The following is a 17859-nucleotide window of genomic DNA, read 5'->3' on the forward strand; positions in this document are numbered from 1 at the left end:
TGAACCTCCATACATTTGTTTCTTTCTGAGATTATACTTATGATCATCTACCCTTTAAAGATCTGTGGTAAGTATTCCTAATAATTCACAAATTAGCAACGTGTGCATCAATGCACATACTAAAGACTGGACAGTTCCACAAACACAGCATCCTGGCTCAGCATGTAGAGCCAAAAATGACCACTCTGTTGAGCCGGATTTGTTTGGAGACAGAGTCTGGCCTGGAAAGGAGTTACAGTACTGAGGATCAAACCAGTGGCCTGGAGCTCTTTACTGGCCTGCTGTGGTTGGAAAGAAGGCCAATGCCAGGCTTATTACTGGCCAATGCCAACCAGACTTTGGCACATTTCAAGACCTTCAGGGTGGCAAACATCCCATCAAGTCTTGCTTATTTTTCGATCTGTATAACTGCAGTAGTCAGGATTAATGACCTTGGTGCTGACCTTGTGACCCTAAACCAGAGCTTTTCACCACATTGGAAGGATATAGAGTAAACTACCCTGTTCTTCTCTGTGGTTCAGAAACTGTATGAAGAATTTTACATGCATGTACAATTAAAGGGACAATTTGACATGGTGAAGTTTATGAGCAGGCAGCCGACAGGACTAAGAGTCTGAAGCCAGGCTGGTGGTTCTGTGAGCTAAATGCTCAGTATGCTAACATGTTCACATTTAGCACCAAACACAAAGCACAGCTGAGACTGATGAGAATGTCATTAGTTTTGCAGGTATTGTAACTATTACACAAATAAAATGCTGCCCTGTTCACAGCACTAGAACAAAAGTTAAGGGATCACCAAAAGTATAACATTCATCCTGAGCGGGACTTGAATGTCCATTCCAGATTTCATGAAAATCCATCTAATGGTTGCTTACATATTCCATACAAAATCACATGGTGGCGCTCAAAGAGAAGTCAGGGAATCAGCAGAGAGATTACGCTTCATCCTCTGAGAACAATAAATGACTGCACACAGTGTGGTGTCAGTCCATGTGATACATGCTGAGATATTTCAGAGGATAAGTGATAACGCTGACCTGCTGGTAATGCTACAAGAAAAATCATCAAAGTCAGTAGGATGTCCTGTGGGGACAATTAATGCTTGCACAAAATTTCGTGGCAATCGATCCAACAGCTGTCAAGATATTTCACTAAAAAACAAAAACGACAACTTCATGATGTAGCAAGAGAAAAAAAAAAATCTGGGATCTCAAAGTCAGTCAGATTTATCCTCTGGGGACCATATATGTCTGTGCAAAATTTCACAGCAATCTTAGAAATACATGTTGAAATATTTCATCTGGCAGGCCTGCAGACTTCACACTGCCATCCCTTGAGGAATGCTGCTAGCATGACTAAAAACATTTGCTCTGCACTGTGCAGTCACACTGTACACTTACAGGTGGAATCAGGATGACAGAAAACAGGGTGACTCCCTGAATTTAATTGTTTGCACAATTAAAGGCTGCAAATCAGTCAGTGTGCTGGAGTCCCTTTTTCTCCCCCTGGAAGTTTGCTGTCCACAAACTGAGAAGAACCCAATTCAGCTGCATGTTGCTGGAAGATGAAGAAAGATGCTCTTTCAGCTAGAAATCAGGATGAATCCCACTTCACTGCATACCTGCTACGATGACAACCATACTGACAGTAAGGGCGGAGAGGCACAGGGGTGTTTGTCATACAGTTGGACAGTCTACATAAGAGGCCCTGTCTTCACAGAGGAAATATAAGGACTGAAATGTTTGCAGACACACCGAATGTAATGCAGCTGCACATCCCAGCAGAACAACTAACCTCATGAATCAATAGCCTCTGTCCAACATCATATATAACATAGACAGCCATCAGCTCGGGGACACTTAATCTCCACTCTAGCAGTTTTCCAAGACTGCTCGCGGCTGTAAGCTTCTGCTTGTCTCTGACCTCAGCTGTACACATGGACATTTATATCCTTCTGATGGAGGAATGTATTTTAATGAGGTCTTTTAAACTGTGTGTGGCAGCTTGGACATGTTGTCCGGTGTGGACTCACAGCATCCCAGCGCCAGTGTTGAGAGCCAGATCTCAGCACTTAAATCACAGAGGACTGATAGGGGCAACAGAGAATCTGTGAAATAGCAAGAGATAGGCGGTAAAATCTCTTTGATCAGCAGCAGCATCCCATCCATACATTCCTTTGCTGCACTTAGAAGCCAGACCATTGTCATTTCTTGCAGCCATTTTCCACATAATCCGCAGCCATGTCGACTGCAGAACCGCACTGTCACCAGTCATGAAAGGAGCCAGGTCAGACTCTGATGCAGCAGAAGACATGGATGAGGTACATCTCCCCCGAAAGAGCCAAATATACAAAGTAATTTCAGTGGTCAGCTGTTGTGAAAGAAGCAGGAGAACTCTTCTCTCTTTTGTCTTTGTTTCATGGTTGCTCTGGAGGAGGACATTGCATGCTCACACACAGCCCTGATGTTTGCCAGTGTTTAGACTGAGGCCTGAAGGACCATTCACGTGTAACATGGAGTCAGTATACTACAAAGTGAAGAGTAAACTTCCTGAGGAGAGCTTCAGTCCAGGCCTGCTGCTGGAGCGATGCTGTCCTGTCCCTCAACAAGCCTGATTAAGATTGGCCTCTAAATCAGCCCAATCATCACAGATGATGAATACCTGCAGCCAATCCAGTTGGCAGTTAATCAGTGGCGTCCAATCAGGTAATGAGAACCTGCATGTTGGAATGGGAAGCAGACAACCCCACGGCTGTTGAGAGGTCATGTTCTAAAGATACTTAGGGCGTGCCACAGTTGTGTTGTCTGTCTTGTGGAGATCAATGTCTGCAGTAAATTGTCTTTGATCAGAGAAACTGATGGACATCTCCTCAGAGGCAGGGTGTCTGACTCAGAGATGGGAAATGAGGCACTGCATTTTTGATTATGTAAATTCTTTAGATGAGGAGAACCACTCATATGTGGACTCCCCTTGGAACTTGGCAACCCTGAACCCCAAAACCAAGCTGCAGTCAGATCTGGAGATGTTTATGGAATAGTACATGGAAAATTTGTCAGAGAAACATGTTTTCCCAGGGAATTAGTATCATCGGATGAATTTGTAAAATGCACAGTATTGTTGCTGAGTGATCTCCCTCAGGTTCTCTGGGGAAGGACAACCATTCCAACATGGTACATTACTCGAAGTGATCGCCAGAGGATGACTTTCTGATTTGTGGTCCCTCTTTAGCAAGCATTCCTGGGGGAAATTTGAGCGAGACCATTATGCAAATCCACAGGTGCATGCCAAGACCAAATAACTGGACTCATGCCTCCAAGTACTTCAAGATGCCTTTCTGCTTGCTTCTGATAATGTTCAGACCACAGTGTGAGGAGACAAGCCAGGAACATGTGGGCGTAGCACAGAGGGTCATGGGGCCTGCATGTCCACAGCCTTCAAGCAAAGCAATTAAAAAAACATTTTTACTCGAAGAGTCCTTTATCAGACACTGTATTACTCAAGAAGCAAACACTCAGTCGTGCAACAGTGTGTTCTCATCATGTCTTGTGCTGATATGGCTGTCAGTAATGCCACCATGTGCATAAGGGAGCCCCTGGTTTCCAGGTATTATCACATTCCATAAACAGCAGAGCTCTCAAAAGATTGATTACACCTTCAGCTTATGTGAAACCAGCAGGTTTGAATGAACTTTATTTATTTTCATGTCTTCCTGAGGTATGCATTGTAAGTGTGTGAGGGAAATGAGAAATGTCTGAAAAGGAGCAAAAGATTCATTTTTTGCTCTCTGTGTTGAAGTGTGGAGGGTGAGATGAAGACAGGAAAGCTCCTCGTGATTTACTGTCGCTAAGATATCCCGAGGGACGACAGCAGGGAAAGCATGTGTCCTCTGTTCATGTCACATATAGAGCCACTGCCCTCTTGTGTCTAAAACATGCACTCTGCTGGCCAAGAAATGAAGTGGAATTTATACAGATGACAGTTTAGCTGACGCATTTTTATGTGTTCATACGGTCTCATAAAATATGGGAAGATGCACAAAAAATGAGATAAACTGGTCAGAGTTCAGTCCATCATTATTTATTCCCATAAACAAAGGGCCTGCAGTGCAGAGAATCTCAAACATTCATCAGCAAAGACTTGCCATTAAAAAAAGAAAAGAAAAAAGTACCCCAGCTTCAAAGTCATAGGCGAATATTTCACAATATCTACACTGCTAAAAGTCACACTCAGGTCATTTTATCCAGAAACAACCAAACATAAAACATAGTCGATGCTCATGAAAGCAAAACATTAAACAAGAACATAAAACTAGACAAACCTCCTTCATATTTGTTTGTAATGGACATATCTATATATAACAGGACAACTAACACGCATAATGCTTAGACTACCTTTACTTCAGATAAATACATCAGCCATTGGTATTGGTGCTGAAAACACACCCTTAACGAACCGTTTTCACTGCTCTCGTCAGCACATTAGGTCAACATTGCACTTCCCAAACAAACACAAATCCATAAACCCTCTTATAAACCTCTTGACACTGTATAAAGCCAGTTAAAGCACAAGCTAATACTCATCAGATCCCAAGTGGGCGCTGTATTGTCTTGGGTGAATCAATGCAGCTAATCCCAACCTGCAGCCAAAATGACACATCTCTGCCTCGAAACTTAAATCTCTTTGTGGCTCTTCAGTCAAGCCTTCCAGAGAAAAACGTGAAGAGTGAAACTGCATCCAGAGTGCTCTGTGGGCGAACATGAACGTGTCCCAATCAAAACCCCACTGACAAGAATCATCCATGAATGTTTTCTTCTTGCTTCTGAACCTAAACATGAATTTCCCTAAACGATCTACAAACACTCCAACTGGCAGCACACACTATTACAAAATGGCTAATGAACATGTAAACTCTGGAACAGCAAAGGGATTGCTACACAGTTATCAAGAGGAGAAAACAACTCTGTTGGCTCAGGATATTGTCAATATTAACAGCATTAAATATGCTTAGTTTACATTAACATAAAGGGCACAATTGCAACTGATCGAATGCTTTATATTACTGAGAATATGAGACAATATGGCTAATGGTTGCAGAGTGAGGACTGGAAGGAGGTAACTATCAACAAACTATATGTGTATGCTTTGCTATACGTGTGCTTGAACATGTGCCAGAGGATGCAAAGGTGGCATAGGAGATTCTGAGGTAAACCCATAAAAGGCTGTGACTGAAAAAGGAAAAATCATACAGCATATACAACAAAATGTTTGTTATATAAGGGCTCTCGCATCCACAGTGACCCCTGCATGTACAAGGACAAATGTCACGACGCATCTATTACCTGTCAGCTACGATTCTCTCACCTATGCACATCTCTGGATACAATCAGAGGCAAAGGGTATGATGAATAAGGCAGGTTATAAAACAAAACAGAAACATTTTCCCGCTCCGGACGAACATAATTTAAACAGTAGGGGTCAACACAAATATCGGTTTCAAGACGCAATAAGTTAAAAACATGTATAAACAATAGAAATTACTTGGCTTCTTTTAAAACCCATTCATTTCTGACAGAAAAAAAAAGCTTATAGAAATTATATAAACTCTCAACCCATCAAACGTGCAACAGTAAAGAAATCCCTTCTCCTCAAAGGTCAAATCAAAAAGGTAACCAGATGAAAACCTATGTATACACACAACTATGTACAAATATTCAAATAAAAGAGAGATATTATATATTTACATACACACATCAGTCCCTGATCGATTAAGGCCAAAGTGCTGTCGATGCACGTGTCACCCACATCACATGTAGGCTGCTGTTGCACTTAAGTGTTCCTCAGTTTGCAAAATGCATAATGCAACAAAAAAAAAGGAAAAAGCAGTTATACGGTAATACTCAAGGCCGTTGCTCTAGCGTCATGTCTTCCAGACATATAAAACTAAGCAATACTTCAGCATTAAGAAATAAAACTAGCCCAAACCTCACCTTTTCAGCAGTTCGTGGTTTCCTTTTTTTTCTTTTTTTCTTTTTTTTAACAAAAGTGAGATATTTTATATACATACAGAAGCACGACAGTTCATTTGATTGAGTCCCGATTTCAGGTCAGCCTTCTGGGACTTCCTGTAACACCATCTGATCCGGAGAGAGTATTTATGGGAGTCTGGCCCTCTGTTAAATGCAGATGAATGCAGGGAACCGGTGCACCGGAGCAGGCAGTGCTGGTCCCCTCTTGGACAAGCGGAACCACGGTGCCAGCGACGGCAGAGTCAGAGCATGCCGAAGCCCTCGCTGCCCTCGCTGATGGCCAGCTTCAACATCTTGTGCAGTTCCTCGTAGGAGTCGTAGGTAGGGAGGCACAGCTGGTTAAAACTAGACAGAAAAGCAGACCACGGAGGAGTGAGCTAATGTTTAGATCCTGATAAAACATTTACATAACATTTCTCCGCGACGTAACGTGCGATCAAAACATTCGCAGATCTAAACATTAAAAGTGGGGTGATATTCTATATTTCTGTTATTGTTGACAAATCCGATGAAAAGGCCAAAACCAACAATGGCTTTATCGTAAGTATTTCCTGGCCTGATGCATCTTGTACCTCTGTGACCAGGGGCGGGCTGGGATAACGACCTGGTCCAGGCCAATCTCCACATTCCCTCCGCTCATGGCAGACCACGTATACTGTAAGCATTCTGTTCAAATATTTTTTCTGTTTACTGTTTATACCAGTGACATATGTTTTTCTTTTGGTCGAAAAACTAATTCTAAAATAGCTAAAAAGCAGCCAAGTGTCTTCAGTTCCAACAGTTAGTCCATTGCATAATTTAGGCAATGGGAATAAATATTCATCTATATCATATTTGTGTACTTTGTTTTGCACCTGGCATGTCCTCAGAGCTCCGACTGGACTTATGTTTATCATCATGAAGCTCTGGGAGCTCTGAGTCACTGAAGATACTTGCACCTGACAGAAGAGAGTATACAGGTCTATATTTTCCTGATTATTTCCATGCACATACATCTCCTGCTTTCCGACATAGAAAGATTACATTTTTTTTAGAAAAGACTGAATTTCTCAGTGGTGGAATGCAACATAATGCATTTATTCAAGTACTGTACTTAAGCACAAATACCAGGTATACTTTACTAGAGTAGCTTGAGGACTACCTGAAAAATGTGTTATTAAGATGAAAACAGGGCTAAGAAAAGTTGACTCCACACTGCAAACATATGACGATCATATAGAATATGATGATCACTGCTATAGATTAAACTACTCATCAGTATATAAGTTGCTGAAATGATCTCAACCTTAAACATCTACAGCAATAAAATGCAAAAAACACGTAAACGCAGGAGTAATATCAAAGCAAAACATCATATATATATATAACAGTAAAACACTGACAGGGACTATGTTACTGCACAATGAGTACATTTTGATACTTTAACTACATTTTGCTTGTAATACATATTTTTACTTAGTAATGCAGGACTTTTACTGACTTACTTAGTGAAGTATTTTCATGGTGTGGTATGAGTACATTCTCTTCAGTAAAGGATCTGAATACTTTTTCCACCACTGCACAGAATGAGCTCAGGAGAGGTGGCTGTGACATGCCGTGCTTTCACCCTGCTGGTATGTTTTTTTTGTCTTCTAAACCATGTGCCTTGCTTGTGAAGATATCAGTCATTTTACAGCATCCAGCAGCACTTTCCTCTCTGGTTATTCTCCTTGTAATGTACTTCATGCGGCCATGCGCGCTCCATGCGTGTGACCAAACGTGTGTGACGACAGACAGCTCAAACCATCAGGGTGAAACTGACGGCCTACAGTACAGCTCTGTGGCTGCCCTGTTTCCTCTTTCCTTTAACCGTTTCACTGAGCACTTTTAACACTGGCCAGACACTCCAGGCCAATCAGCTCGCCAGGCCACTGGGAATTCTCCCGGTGCTCCCGCTGGCCGGTCTGGGTCTGTCTGTGCCATAGAGCTCCACCGTTGTCCACCGTTGACCGTTAAAACAATGAACCACACTGTTGTGCTGGGTGACAGATTTACCAGACACACCATCCTGCTGCTGAAAATACACACTACAGCAGCACATATGTATTAACCCACCACTGAAAATAGATGGAGAAGAAGCATACTATTTGCTCCTTTTGGGGTAAGTTTTGCAAACTGCAGTGTCTAGCTGTTTTGGGAAATAAATCTTTTAAGAAGAGAGAAGAAGAGGAACAGCCATGCTGGCAGCTTTGTGAGGTTGTACCTCTGCACAATGATGCTTTGGACTCAATGCTAACATCGGCTAACACGTCTACAATCACAATGTTAACATGCTTATGTTCATCAGGCATAATGACCCTGTTAAGTGTATTAGCATGCTAAAATTTGTTAACTGAACTAAACACAAAGTACATCTGAGGGTGATGTCAATGTCGCAATTTTTAAAATTATTTTTTAGGCCATTTTATGCCTCTAGTAAACAGAGATAGAGTAGAGATGACAGGAATCAAGGGAGAGCATGACGGTCTCCATCCAACCAAGACAAATAAAATTTATATCTATGATGGCACTAAATAAAAGGGATAGGATTAGGGATTAGGACACATCATCTGAGAACCTTGAATGTCTGTGCAAAGTTTGTATGCCAGACCATGGTGGGACTACATGAAAAGTCAGATATCACCAAAATCAGTAAGTCATCCTCTGAGGACCATGAACAACAGACAATCCATCGAATAGTTGTTGAGATATTTCAGTCTGCTCATGTAGAACCGACTGACGTGCCCCCCAAAAACCTCACATCTCATCCTTTCAGTGTGTGTGTTTTTCTACTCACCACGTGTGCGCAGTGGGCAAGGTGCTGTGCGTGGGAGCGGCGATGATCTGGAAGGAGGGGCAAAGGGTGTTGAATCCCCCAGGGGGAAGCTGAGAGGAGCCGGTGGTGAACTGCAGCAGACGAGCCAACTCTTCCTGGGTGAAGCTGGACACGACGGCCCAGAACCACTTCATCACCTGTGCACAAAATCAACACACTCAGACATTTTCATCGCTGGCCTGCTGCTGAAAGAACACAGAAACAGAGACTTTCCGTGGCCTACTTTCTCTCTGAAGTGCCACGATCCCCCGACAATCACAGCGTGGGCCTTGAAGTCCTGCACATTTATATCACCTGTGCCGCACATCAACAGCTGAGGAGATGAAACAGCAAAACTTGGAATTACCCAGTGGCCTTTGAAAGATCAACAGGATTTTATTATAAACATCACACATACCTCCAACTCATTCTCATCAAATATAGCTAGCAGGTTTTCTGGAACCAGTTCGTTCAAACCTGCAATTAATCAGGAAATTGAGCTAATTATGTGCATTACCGGAGATCTCAAATGAGGGAGATTAGCAAAAAAATGTCAGAGTGCAGCTGTGCTAGTTTCCTTACCTTTCAGAAAGTGTTCCACCTCATCTCTCACCTGGCTGGCCAGTCTGTACTGAGCCAGCAGGTTTAGATAATGCATCTTGTTTTCATTGGTAACAGCGATCTGAGCGCCCCCTGATATCAGCTCCACCACCTGCAAGAGAACATGGCCGGATATAAATGTCAGACAAAATATGGAAAACAGGAAAACAACATAAGACATGAAAGAGCTTTAAATTCTATTATTTTGTGGGTCACAAAGGCCAGGAGAGGCGAGATGGCAGAGAATCAGAACATGAGTTCAAGAAGAGTTCAGAAACTTCTTGGTCTGTCAAATCTATTTATGCAGGTCTAACGTGCGGGTGTGTTTGGCTGTCACACACTTGTCAGAATTTGTATAAATGTTTGGGCAATTAATCTAAGACTAAAAAATAAAAGATCAGCTTTGAGCAAAATGTTTCTCATTAAAAACAAGTAGGTTAAACTTTGTTTCAATACAGGGAGCTACGCTGCCAGCAGCAAAGTTTAAAAATGGCCGAGGGTGCCAAACTCTACTCTACTCCACCTTTATGTAAACGCACCACTCCCCCCACTTAAAGAAAAACTAGACACTTGCCAAACAATCAATATGGTTTCTTTTGTTTGGTTTATTGCTCCTATCTCCTGTGAAATTACATCAGGGATAAAAGCGGATGTTCCCTTCCAAAGCGTTGCCTCACCTTCTCCAGCTGTCCTGACTTGCTGTACTTCTCCTCAGCAAACACCAGGTCCATTTCGCTCACGTCATTGTTTAGGATGAAGCAGACTTTAGTTTTGTAGAACTCCTGGTCGTCTGTCTCAAAGTACTGTGCGTCGCAAACAAAAAGAAAACACAAAGAAAATGACGTTTTTTTAAATAAACACAGCGCTTCATCTTCTCGGTGGCGGGATAAAAAGATGATTGGTCCAGCTTCAGTTCTCAGCTTTGGAATCTTGGGAAGTTGGATAAACAGCAAAACATGCTGGCTTGTTCGCCATGAAACAAATAATGCCAAGAAACACATCAGGCTTCTTGGCTTTGTGAGGAATGTTAAAGTGATGAGACAGACCAGCCGACAGCACGAGGTAAACAACCAAAAATGACCTGTGCTATGTTCCATACCTTGTAGTTCATCCTGAGGCCAATGATCTGAGCCAGGAAGGACCGTGTAAAGCGAGCTCGCACCAGCTGTTTGTAGGCCCCACCCAGAGCTGACTCATAGAGGCACTTCCCTACGATGCGACCTGCAAACTCATACATCTTTAGACGCAGGTGGGCTGGCCGGTCAGCGTTTGGGTGCACCTGGAAAATGAAGATGAGCATGCTCTTATTTTTCAAACAGCACCTCAAAGTGATTCTGAATTGTGGTTTAAGTGCAAAAACAACCTAACTTACAAGGCCCTGGTTGTTGTCGCTGAAGCGGGTGAACAGATGATTGGAGGTGTCAAAGAGGGTCTTACAAATCAGCTCAAACCACTCCCTGCGAGGCCCTCCCCAGTCCAGAGCTGTACAGAAACTTAATGTTTTAGTGGTCACCTTTCATTAGGATGTCATTTCAGATCTTTTTGTTTTTAAGTGCTTGCTGCAACAGCAAGAACTTGTCAAATTTTTAAGACAAACTTTGTTATTTTTCAACCTGGAGCCTACTTTCCCATGTTTTTGTGATTAAGTACCTAATGGGGACAAACATTTTTGAAATCGCTCCAGTGCTGAGTGAGAGCGAAACGGAACGGGCTGCAATTCTGTCCTTCGGGGCAATCGCACAGTCACAGTTCATCCAGTAAAAGCACTTGTTTTCACCACTGACAGGCTCAGATTGTTATTCAAAGTGTCTGGCAACATTATGGACATGGCCCCTATGGAGACCTTTTTGTTCAAGTGGAAAATCCTTTTTGTTTAACCAGTTATGTTACTCTCCTCAAAGCCACCAGACTCCATTGAAAGAAGCAGCGATTTTACCTTACATATCAAAGATATCTACTGGACTGATTTCAAAAATTGTTGTCCCCATTAGTCACTAAGACACAAAAATGGAAAAATAAGGGTTCAGGATGATTAATATTGAAGTTTCCCTTTAAACCTAAGACACAGCACAGTATCTTGGATCTCACTCGGTTATATTCAGATGTTTTGTTTACCTTCCTCATCCTGAAACACGACCTCAAAGTTCTTACTCCAGTCTGACACAGAGAAGTTCCTTGTAGCCTTCAGGGACTAAGCAACAGCAAGTGGGACAGACAAATGAGAGAGTTAAAATTATCACTGGGGCCACATGACTGTTGTGATTACATGCCTACTTTCATGATGCACAGCTTATGAAACAGCTTCATGACACAGTAAGGCAGCACTCACTGAATCTAGAATGGAGTGTCGAGTGATTTTTAGGCAGGTCTTGGTGCGAGGTCTCTTGGAGTGGATGTGCCTGAGTTCACGTTGAAAGAAGTTCACTTTGTCTTGGAAGGTTTCAGAGCCACCTGTGGACAATATCATCAAATTAGTGCTACAGACCCCACAAAAGACAGTATTTACAACAGTGATCTCATCAGAATGAGACAAACCAATGTTCTTGTGCAGGAAGCGAATGAAAGTGGCTGCCATGATGTTCCTGTCTTTGCAGCTGAGCTCAACAGGAGGCTGTATCCCATCATCCACCACTAGAGTGAGGTACTTGTGTACCGGGTCAGGACCATAATAGGTAAACTGAAGAGAGAACAGATTACAATGAGCGTCAAACCAAATGAAAGTGAGCCGTTCTCCAGGCTTTTCTGACATGAGCTCTGCTTACCTTCGTTCCTGGACATACTCGAAAGGTGAAAAGGCGCCACGGAATAATTTTCAGGTAGAATTCCTTCACGGATAGTTGCTGTTTGACATAAAAGTCCAAGTCATGTTCCATTAGCACGTGTTGAGTTCTGCCCTCTCAAATACAAAACATACTTTTTCATGTTCACAAACCCAAAAGAAAAATCATACTTATTAAACCTGACCCTTACATGCCAGATCTTACCTTTGGCGATATGTAACAGTAGACCTTTTTTGGTTTCTTGACCTTCTCAGGTTGTCCCTCCACAGGAGAGTCATGCTCATCCTCCTCTTCTCCCATGGAGGGCCTCCTATGGGGAGCTAGCAAAGAGGAGGCTGGTAACTGCCACGAGGAACTGCTGTAGTTCCCACTGCTGTAAAGGTATGCCTCAAAGTAGATACTGATGCCTGGAGTGGACACGTTCTTCTCCACACAGGCCTTCTCATTCTCTGAAATATGCAATGAGAATACGGATCAGACTTGGATCAAACACACTGCATTTATGGGCCCAAATCCTATCACAATAGTGCATTTCATTTCGGCTTGGAAAGGATGCTCACCACTGAGAACAATAATGTCAAACTCCCCGTTGCTGAGCGGCTGGGCCTTGTAGGAGATGCGGGCCCTGAAACAGCCCGTCCTCCTCAGGGTCAGTCTCAGCAGAACCTGGCACTGCTGCTTGTTGAGTGAAACTGACTTGCTGTAGTACTCTTCCAGACTGTCATCATCCACTGTGCCCAGCTGGAAGACACAGGAAAACTAAAATGACTCCCAGCTCAGACTTTTGGAAATGACCGGTAAGAACTTGTTCTGCTGTACTGTGAAGATAGTGACTGTGCAATTGGCAACAGAAGGGGGGGGGGGGGAACGCTGGCTTTCATTTTTAGAATGGCAATCAAGAAATAAATCTTCAAATTACAGTATAATGTATAATAGAGGAGAGGTTTGTTGCCTTACAGAGTGCACATGGACGCTGTAGTTGGCTTCATCTGTCAGAGATGTGGAGTTACTGGTGGGGTTTCCATACTCGTCCCTGGGCTCAATCTGCAAAGTGTGCTGCTGGCCATTTGTTAGCACCAGTGTGGAGAAATGGTAGGCTATCTTGGTTTTGGATGGGACAACTGTACCTGAAGTGAAGGAAAGAACAGAAAAACACTCAATCAGTGATTCAAAAGTGTCAAATCAATAATTACATACAGCAACATGTGAGATAGATCTAAAACAGTATTAATACCTGGCTGGAATATCTTGTAATAAGGGCTGTAGGCCACATTGAGGCCACCCAGCTTCACAGCAACCTCATAGCGTCCGGCCTTGCGCACCGTGAAGGCCACTTTGACTACATTTGACTCTGGTTCTTGTAGAACCTCCTGTGTAACAGGAATGTCCAGAGCCAACTCAATGTGGGTGATGTTGACCCTCAGTCCCACAGGCCGATGAGCCGGGAAAGGCTGGCCATTCTTATAGAACAGCTGAGAAGACACAGGCACACACGGAGCACAAGTTAAAACAGAAAAAGTCAATTTTAGATTTCTGAACGGATTTTTTCCCGCTTTGCAAACCACATATTGACACTGCCGAAAGCATGAGCCACTTAGAAGAAAATCCATTCAGCAAGAGTTCACTTATCACCTGAACTCTGAAGCTCATAGTTTGGCCCACTTCCTGCGGTTCCTTCCAGTCCCAAGACACCTTGCAGGAACGTGGGTCCAGGTAGTTGCCCCGGACATAATCGTAGATGCTGCGGTCGCCGCGTCGCCCTGGATCCTCATTCTGCAGGAAGCTGACCACCCTCGCTGCAAGCTCGCAGAGGAACTTGATGGTAAAGACAAACGCTATGATGGAAACAGTAATTCCACCTGAAACAAGAGGGGAAGAAGCAGAGGAGACAGGTTCTTGGAACATGTGTTTGCAATAAATGAAAGGTATTTATTTGGCTATGAAAGAAGTTGATTCACCACTAAAACCCAGCAAAGTTTGATGTTTAACAAAGGTTTATGGGACCAAACATTTAAAACAAAACCTTAGGCTGTCGAAGCAATTTGTAAATCCTGAAGTACCACATCAAGATTAAAGCATATGCTTGCAGGAAGAATAAAAATGGTTCACTTCGTAGCATTTCCGGAACCAGCCATATCAACCCGAATCAGAAAGTCAACACAGGACTCACCAATCACGTAAAACATGAGGTCCCTTATCAAGAAGCACAGTGCCACAGTACAGCCAAATATGAGAGCTCCCGCTGAAAAGACAAGTAGACAATGTACCAAAGAATAATTAAAATGAAGACAATACACGTTTCCTGCTCTGAGCCTGCAGGTTAAATGTTGATGGATCTCACCAATTGACCACTTCTCATTCAGACGCCTCTCAGCAAGGCTGTGCACCAGCCGGATCTCGTAGTCCTGGTCACGAATCCCCCTGGATGTCTGGAGGATCTTGATGCCTGTAGACAACCTTATGTAGTCGTCGTAGTAGTAGCCCCAGGCAGCTAGAGACAGCTGCAGTTGACTGTCAAACTGAGACAGATCATCCAGATTCATACAACCCAAGGTTTTCAGCCTGCAGCAGGAAACAAAAGTGACAGCATGTGAAGCCGATAAATGGCAGCAATGCTTAATTACTTTCAAAATACAGCCATTAGAAATACAACCCTACCATGACTGCTAAATGTTGCTCCACATCTACTGAGCAAGACTGCTGACTAAATTGCACAAAAGGTTGTCCCACAGACAAAACAAGGACTGTTTTTTGTGAAACTCTGAATGAAGAGGAACCTCCATCTTAAGCTCAAGCTTAACTCTTTAACTATGACACCAGGGCAGACAGTATAGTTAATGTTTAAGTGCTGTAATCATACTTTAGTAACTTTAGTAATTTTTCCAACAAAGCTCAACGACCTGACGCAAAATATGAATTTAACTGGTATGCTGCAATTACTGTGCTTTTTTTTAAAAAAACATAATCATATCTTTTTTTCTTTCTTTCTCAGTTCTTTGACGAGTAATGAGAGGCTTATGCAACTTCAGCATTTACAGTGCAATATTTTTAGCCAACAAATGAAAGACCATCTTCTGTTACAACACAGTTGGTCACTGAATGGGGACAATGAACAATAAAGGCTGAATATCCAGTCAGTCAAAATAGCAACACAGGCAGTGATAGTGTGACAGTCATGACCTTCAGAAATGTGACACTGTGGCCCATTATAAATGTTTTCCTTAAAAATATCAAACTATCACATGATTATGTGAGACAAACAGCTGACTTTTAGACACATTACAGTTGGCTTTCCTTAAAGGGAAGCAGGGCAAAAGGGCAACATATTGATACATCAAACACTACTCATCACGGCTCTTTCTGTGGAGCGCACCCAACACACACAGTGCATAAACATCTGCATTGCTGCAGGGTCTCACAGTGACAGTCTCTAAAGAATACTTTTTACTGCAGTGACCCTCTGAAACACTGCAGCCTCCACAGCTCAGTGTCAGCAAACTCAGTTAACCATGAAAGGCGAGGGTGCCCTCAAGTGGCCATACATATATATAGCCTGTCTGAACCAGCATAGATGATGACCATTACCACATAACCAACTGAAGACATTATATAAAAAAAGAAAAAAAAGCATGCCAGGAAAAATCTGCATTTATGACATGCCAATGAGTAATTGTTTCCAGAAAAAAAGGAAAGCTGCGCATGATTGGTGCCAGATTGGTGTAAATGTTAAAGTTAGGACCTTTCAATGCTTACGTATGATAGTAATGCTCCAGGTTCTGGGAGCAAAGCCACTCCTGGAAGGCAAAGTCTCGGAGCAGCTGGATGTGGGCCTCTGCAATTTCCCTCCAGCGCCGCTGTTCCTTCACCACCTCTTCCAGACGACTCAGTACACTCAGACTCAGTTCCTCCAGTGTCTGTACATCTGGATGACACATGAACAGCACATGAAAATCCCCCAGCACATACCGGCCAACAAATGAGCATCAGCAATGCCCCAGCACAGGCTTAAATACTCATTAAAGTCTATTGTAATGAGTATTTAAGCCTGTGTTGATTGTCCATGCATGCCACATGTATTTCATAAGCCTGAATATTCAGTGTTCAAAACCAAAATATGACCAGAGTCAAAGTAATAAGAAATGCAATCTACTTGTATTAAAGAGAGTTCAAGTCCAGTTAAACATGACACTAATCCCAGGTATTTCTACAAAAAGCTCTGAAAGGTGCTGGATAAGATCTTGGTTAGAGAAACCATCATAGCCAGAAAGTTTCAAGCAGTAATAACCTGTCTTGCAGAGGTGTCATTGTGCAGGTCACTGAAGCTATCTCTGCTTACTCCATCCTGGATTAGACCATCAACCAGATTTCATCAATGCAATGGTCATTTAAAACTCCAGTGAAGATGACTGTAACCCACTGACCTTCAAATAAGTAGCTGTATTGAGAGAGGCTATGTCCTTGGAGCCATTCCTCAATCTGACTTTCTTTTCCTTTCTTCCAGCGAACTTCCCAGAAGAAGATCCACGACACTGAGCAAAAGAGGAAGGTCAGGAAGAAGCGGCGGTCCATCAGACCATCTTTCAGCCTTCACTCTGTCCCCTCCGAGCTCAAAGGACGACTGCCACTCACCAGGGGGCTAGTCTGAACTCCTACAACTGAAGAAAAAAACTGCTTAGGCTCAAAACAGCTGAACCAGTATACAGAACAAGAGTTTCAGTTTTCGTCAAATAATTCTAATGAGAAGCATTAGTCAAATTAGTCAAAACCTGTAAGCTTCACTATAACCTGCTCTGCCAAGAAAGCATAAATATTTAAGTGTCACCTTGGAGAAGCGCTCTCTGATGGGAGAATAACATTACATGTAATCCACAGCACTAAAATATGCATGAAGGACTTGGCTACAGAATAGCCATAAACTCTCAAGAGCATCTGTTAAGCCAGAACTAACTATCGAAATCAAAGAAGCCAGGTCAATTACAGTCTAATTACACTCCAGATCCCATTCAACAACAATCGTCCAGATGATGGTGATGGTACTGATAATGATGAGCGTCTTGACGTGCTAGCTCAGGTGTCAAAACGTTTCTAAATGTCATCCGCTGCCACTATCATAAACAATTACATAGCTAACTAAATAACATATCCAAACAATCAGCTTTTGTTAAGTTTACCGGACAGCTGTTAGAACGACGTTTCAAAAACCAGAAAACACCGGGAGAGGAACAACAGGCTAGCTGCAACATCATCAATTCTCGCTGGTCTATTGACACCAGGAGCGCAAGGTAAAGCTGTAGGCTAACAACTGTTAGCACCGTGCTGACAAACCGCTACAATAGCATCAGTTGACTAGCAAACGGCAGCATAATGCTAACAGCTAGCCACGTTAGCCAACAATGTCGGCGTAATTTCAGAAAGCTGGTCGCCAACTCATGGCGGTTATCAAGATGAACACCACAACACGTTCATAAGACGGCGCCTACAATAACATAGCTACCGTAAGCAAAACTGCAAATGCAAAAATGTCCTTAATCTATGCTATTAAACACTGCATCTACCTTCGTCTGTCAGGCATTAGCTTAGCAGCCGGAAAATGCGCAGAACAGGCGTCGAGTTTTGATTA

General features: G+C 42.8%; 1 protein-coding gene across 2 annotated transcripts; it reads right to left on the minus strand.

The window, feature by feature from the left end:
• Nucleotides 1-4061: 4061 nt before the first annotated feature.
• On the minus strand, nucleotides 4062-17854 carry arel1 (apoptosis resistant E3 ubiquitin protein ligase 1). 2 transcript variants are annotated; one of them, XM_070979023.1, is made up of 22 exons: nucleotides 17795-17854; nucleotides 16661-16894; nucleotides 15993-16161; nucleotides 14581-14801; nucleotides 14410-14481; nucleotides 13872-14098; nucleotides 13474-13711; nucleotides 13197-13366; nucleotides 12800-12980; nucleotides 12444-12688; nucleotides 12222-12299; nucleotides 11995-12136; nucleotides 11789-11910; nucleotides 11575-11650; nucleotides 10832-10941; nucleotides 10559-10738; nucleotides 10137-10262; nucleotides 9442-9571; nucleotides 9278-9336; nucleotides 9104-9193; nucleotides 8842-9017; nucleotides 4062-6371 (listed from the first exon to the last, which is right to left on the minus strand). In XM_070979023.1, exons 2-22 carry the CDS (start codon nucleotides 16806-16808, stop codon nucleotides 6269-6271), a joined length of 3063 nt encoding a protein of 1020 aa, XP_070835124.1. In that variant the 5' UTR covers nucleotides 16809-16894; nucleotides 17795-17854; the 3' UTR covers nucleotides 4062-6268. The 2 variants fall into 2 exon arrangements, with proteins under 2 accessions (XP_070835124.1, XP_070835125.1); XM_070979024.1 differs by lacking the exon at nucleotides 17795-17854 and having other exon boundaries at nucleotides 16661-16900.
• Nucleotides 17855-17859: the final 5 nt, after the last annotated feature.

This window comes from Chaetodon trifascialis, chromosome 14 (assembly GCF_039877785.1).
Source record: "Chaetodon trifascialis isolate fChaTrf1 chromosome 14, fChaTrf1.hap1, whole genome shotgun sequence".
Lineage (NCBI taxonomy): Eukaryota > Metazoa > Chordata > Actinopteri > Chaetodontiformes > Chaetodontidae > Chaetodon > Chaetodon trifascialis.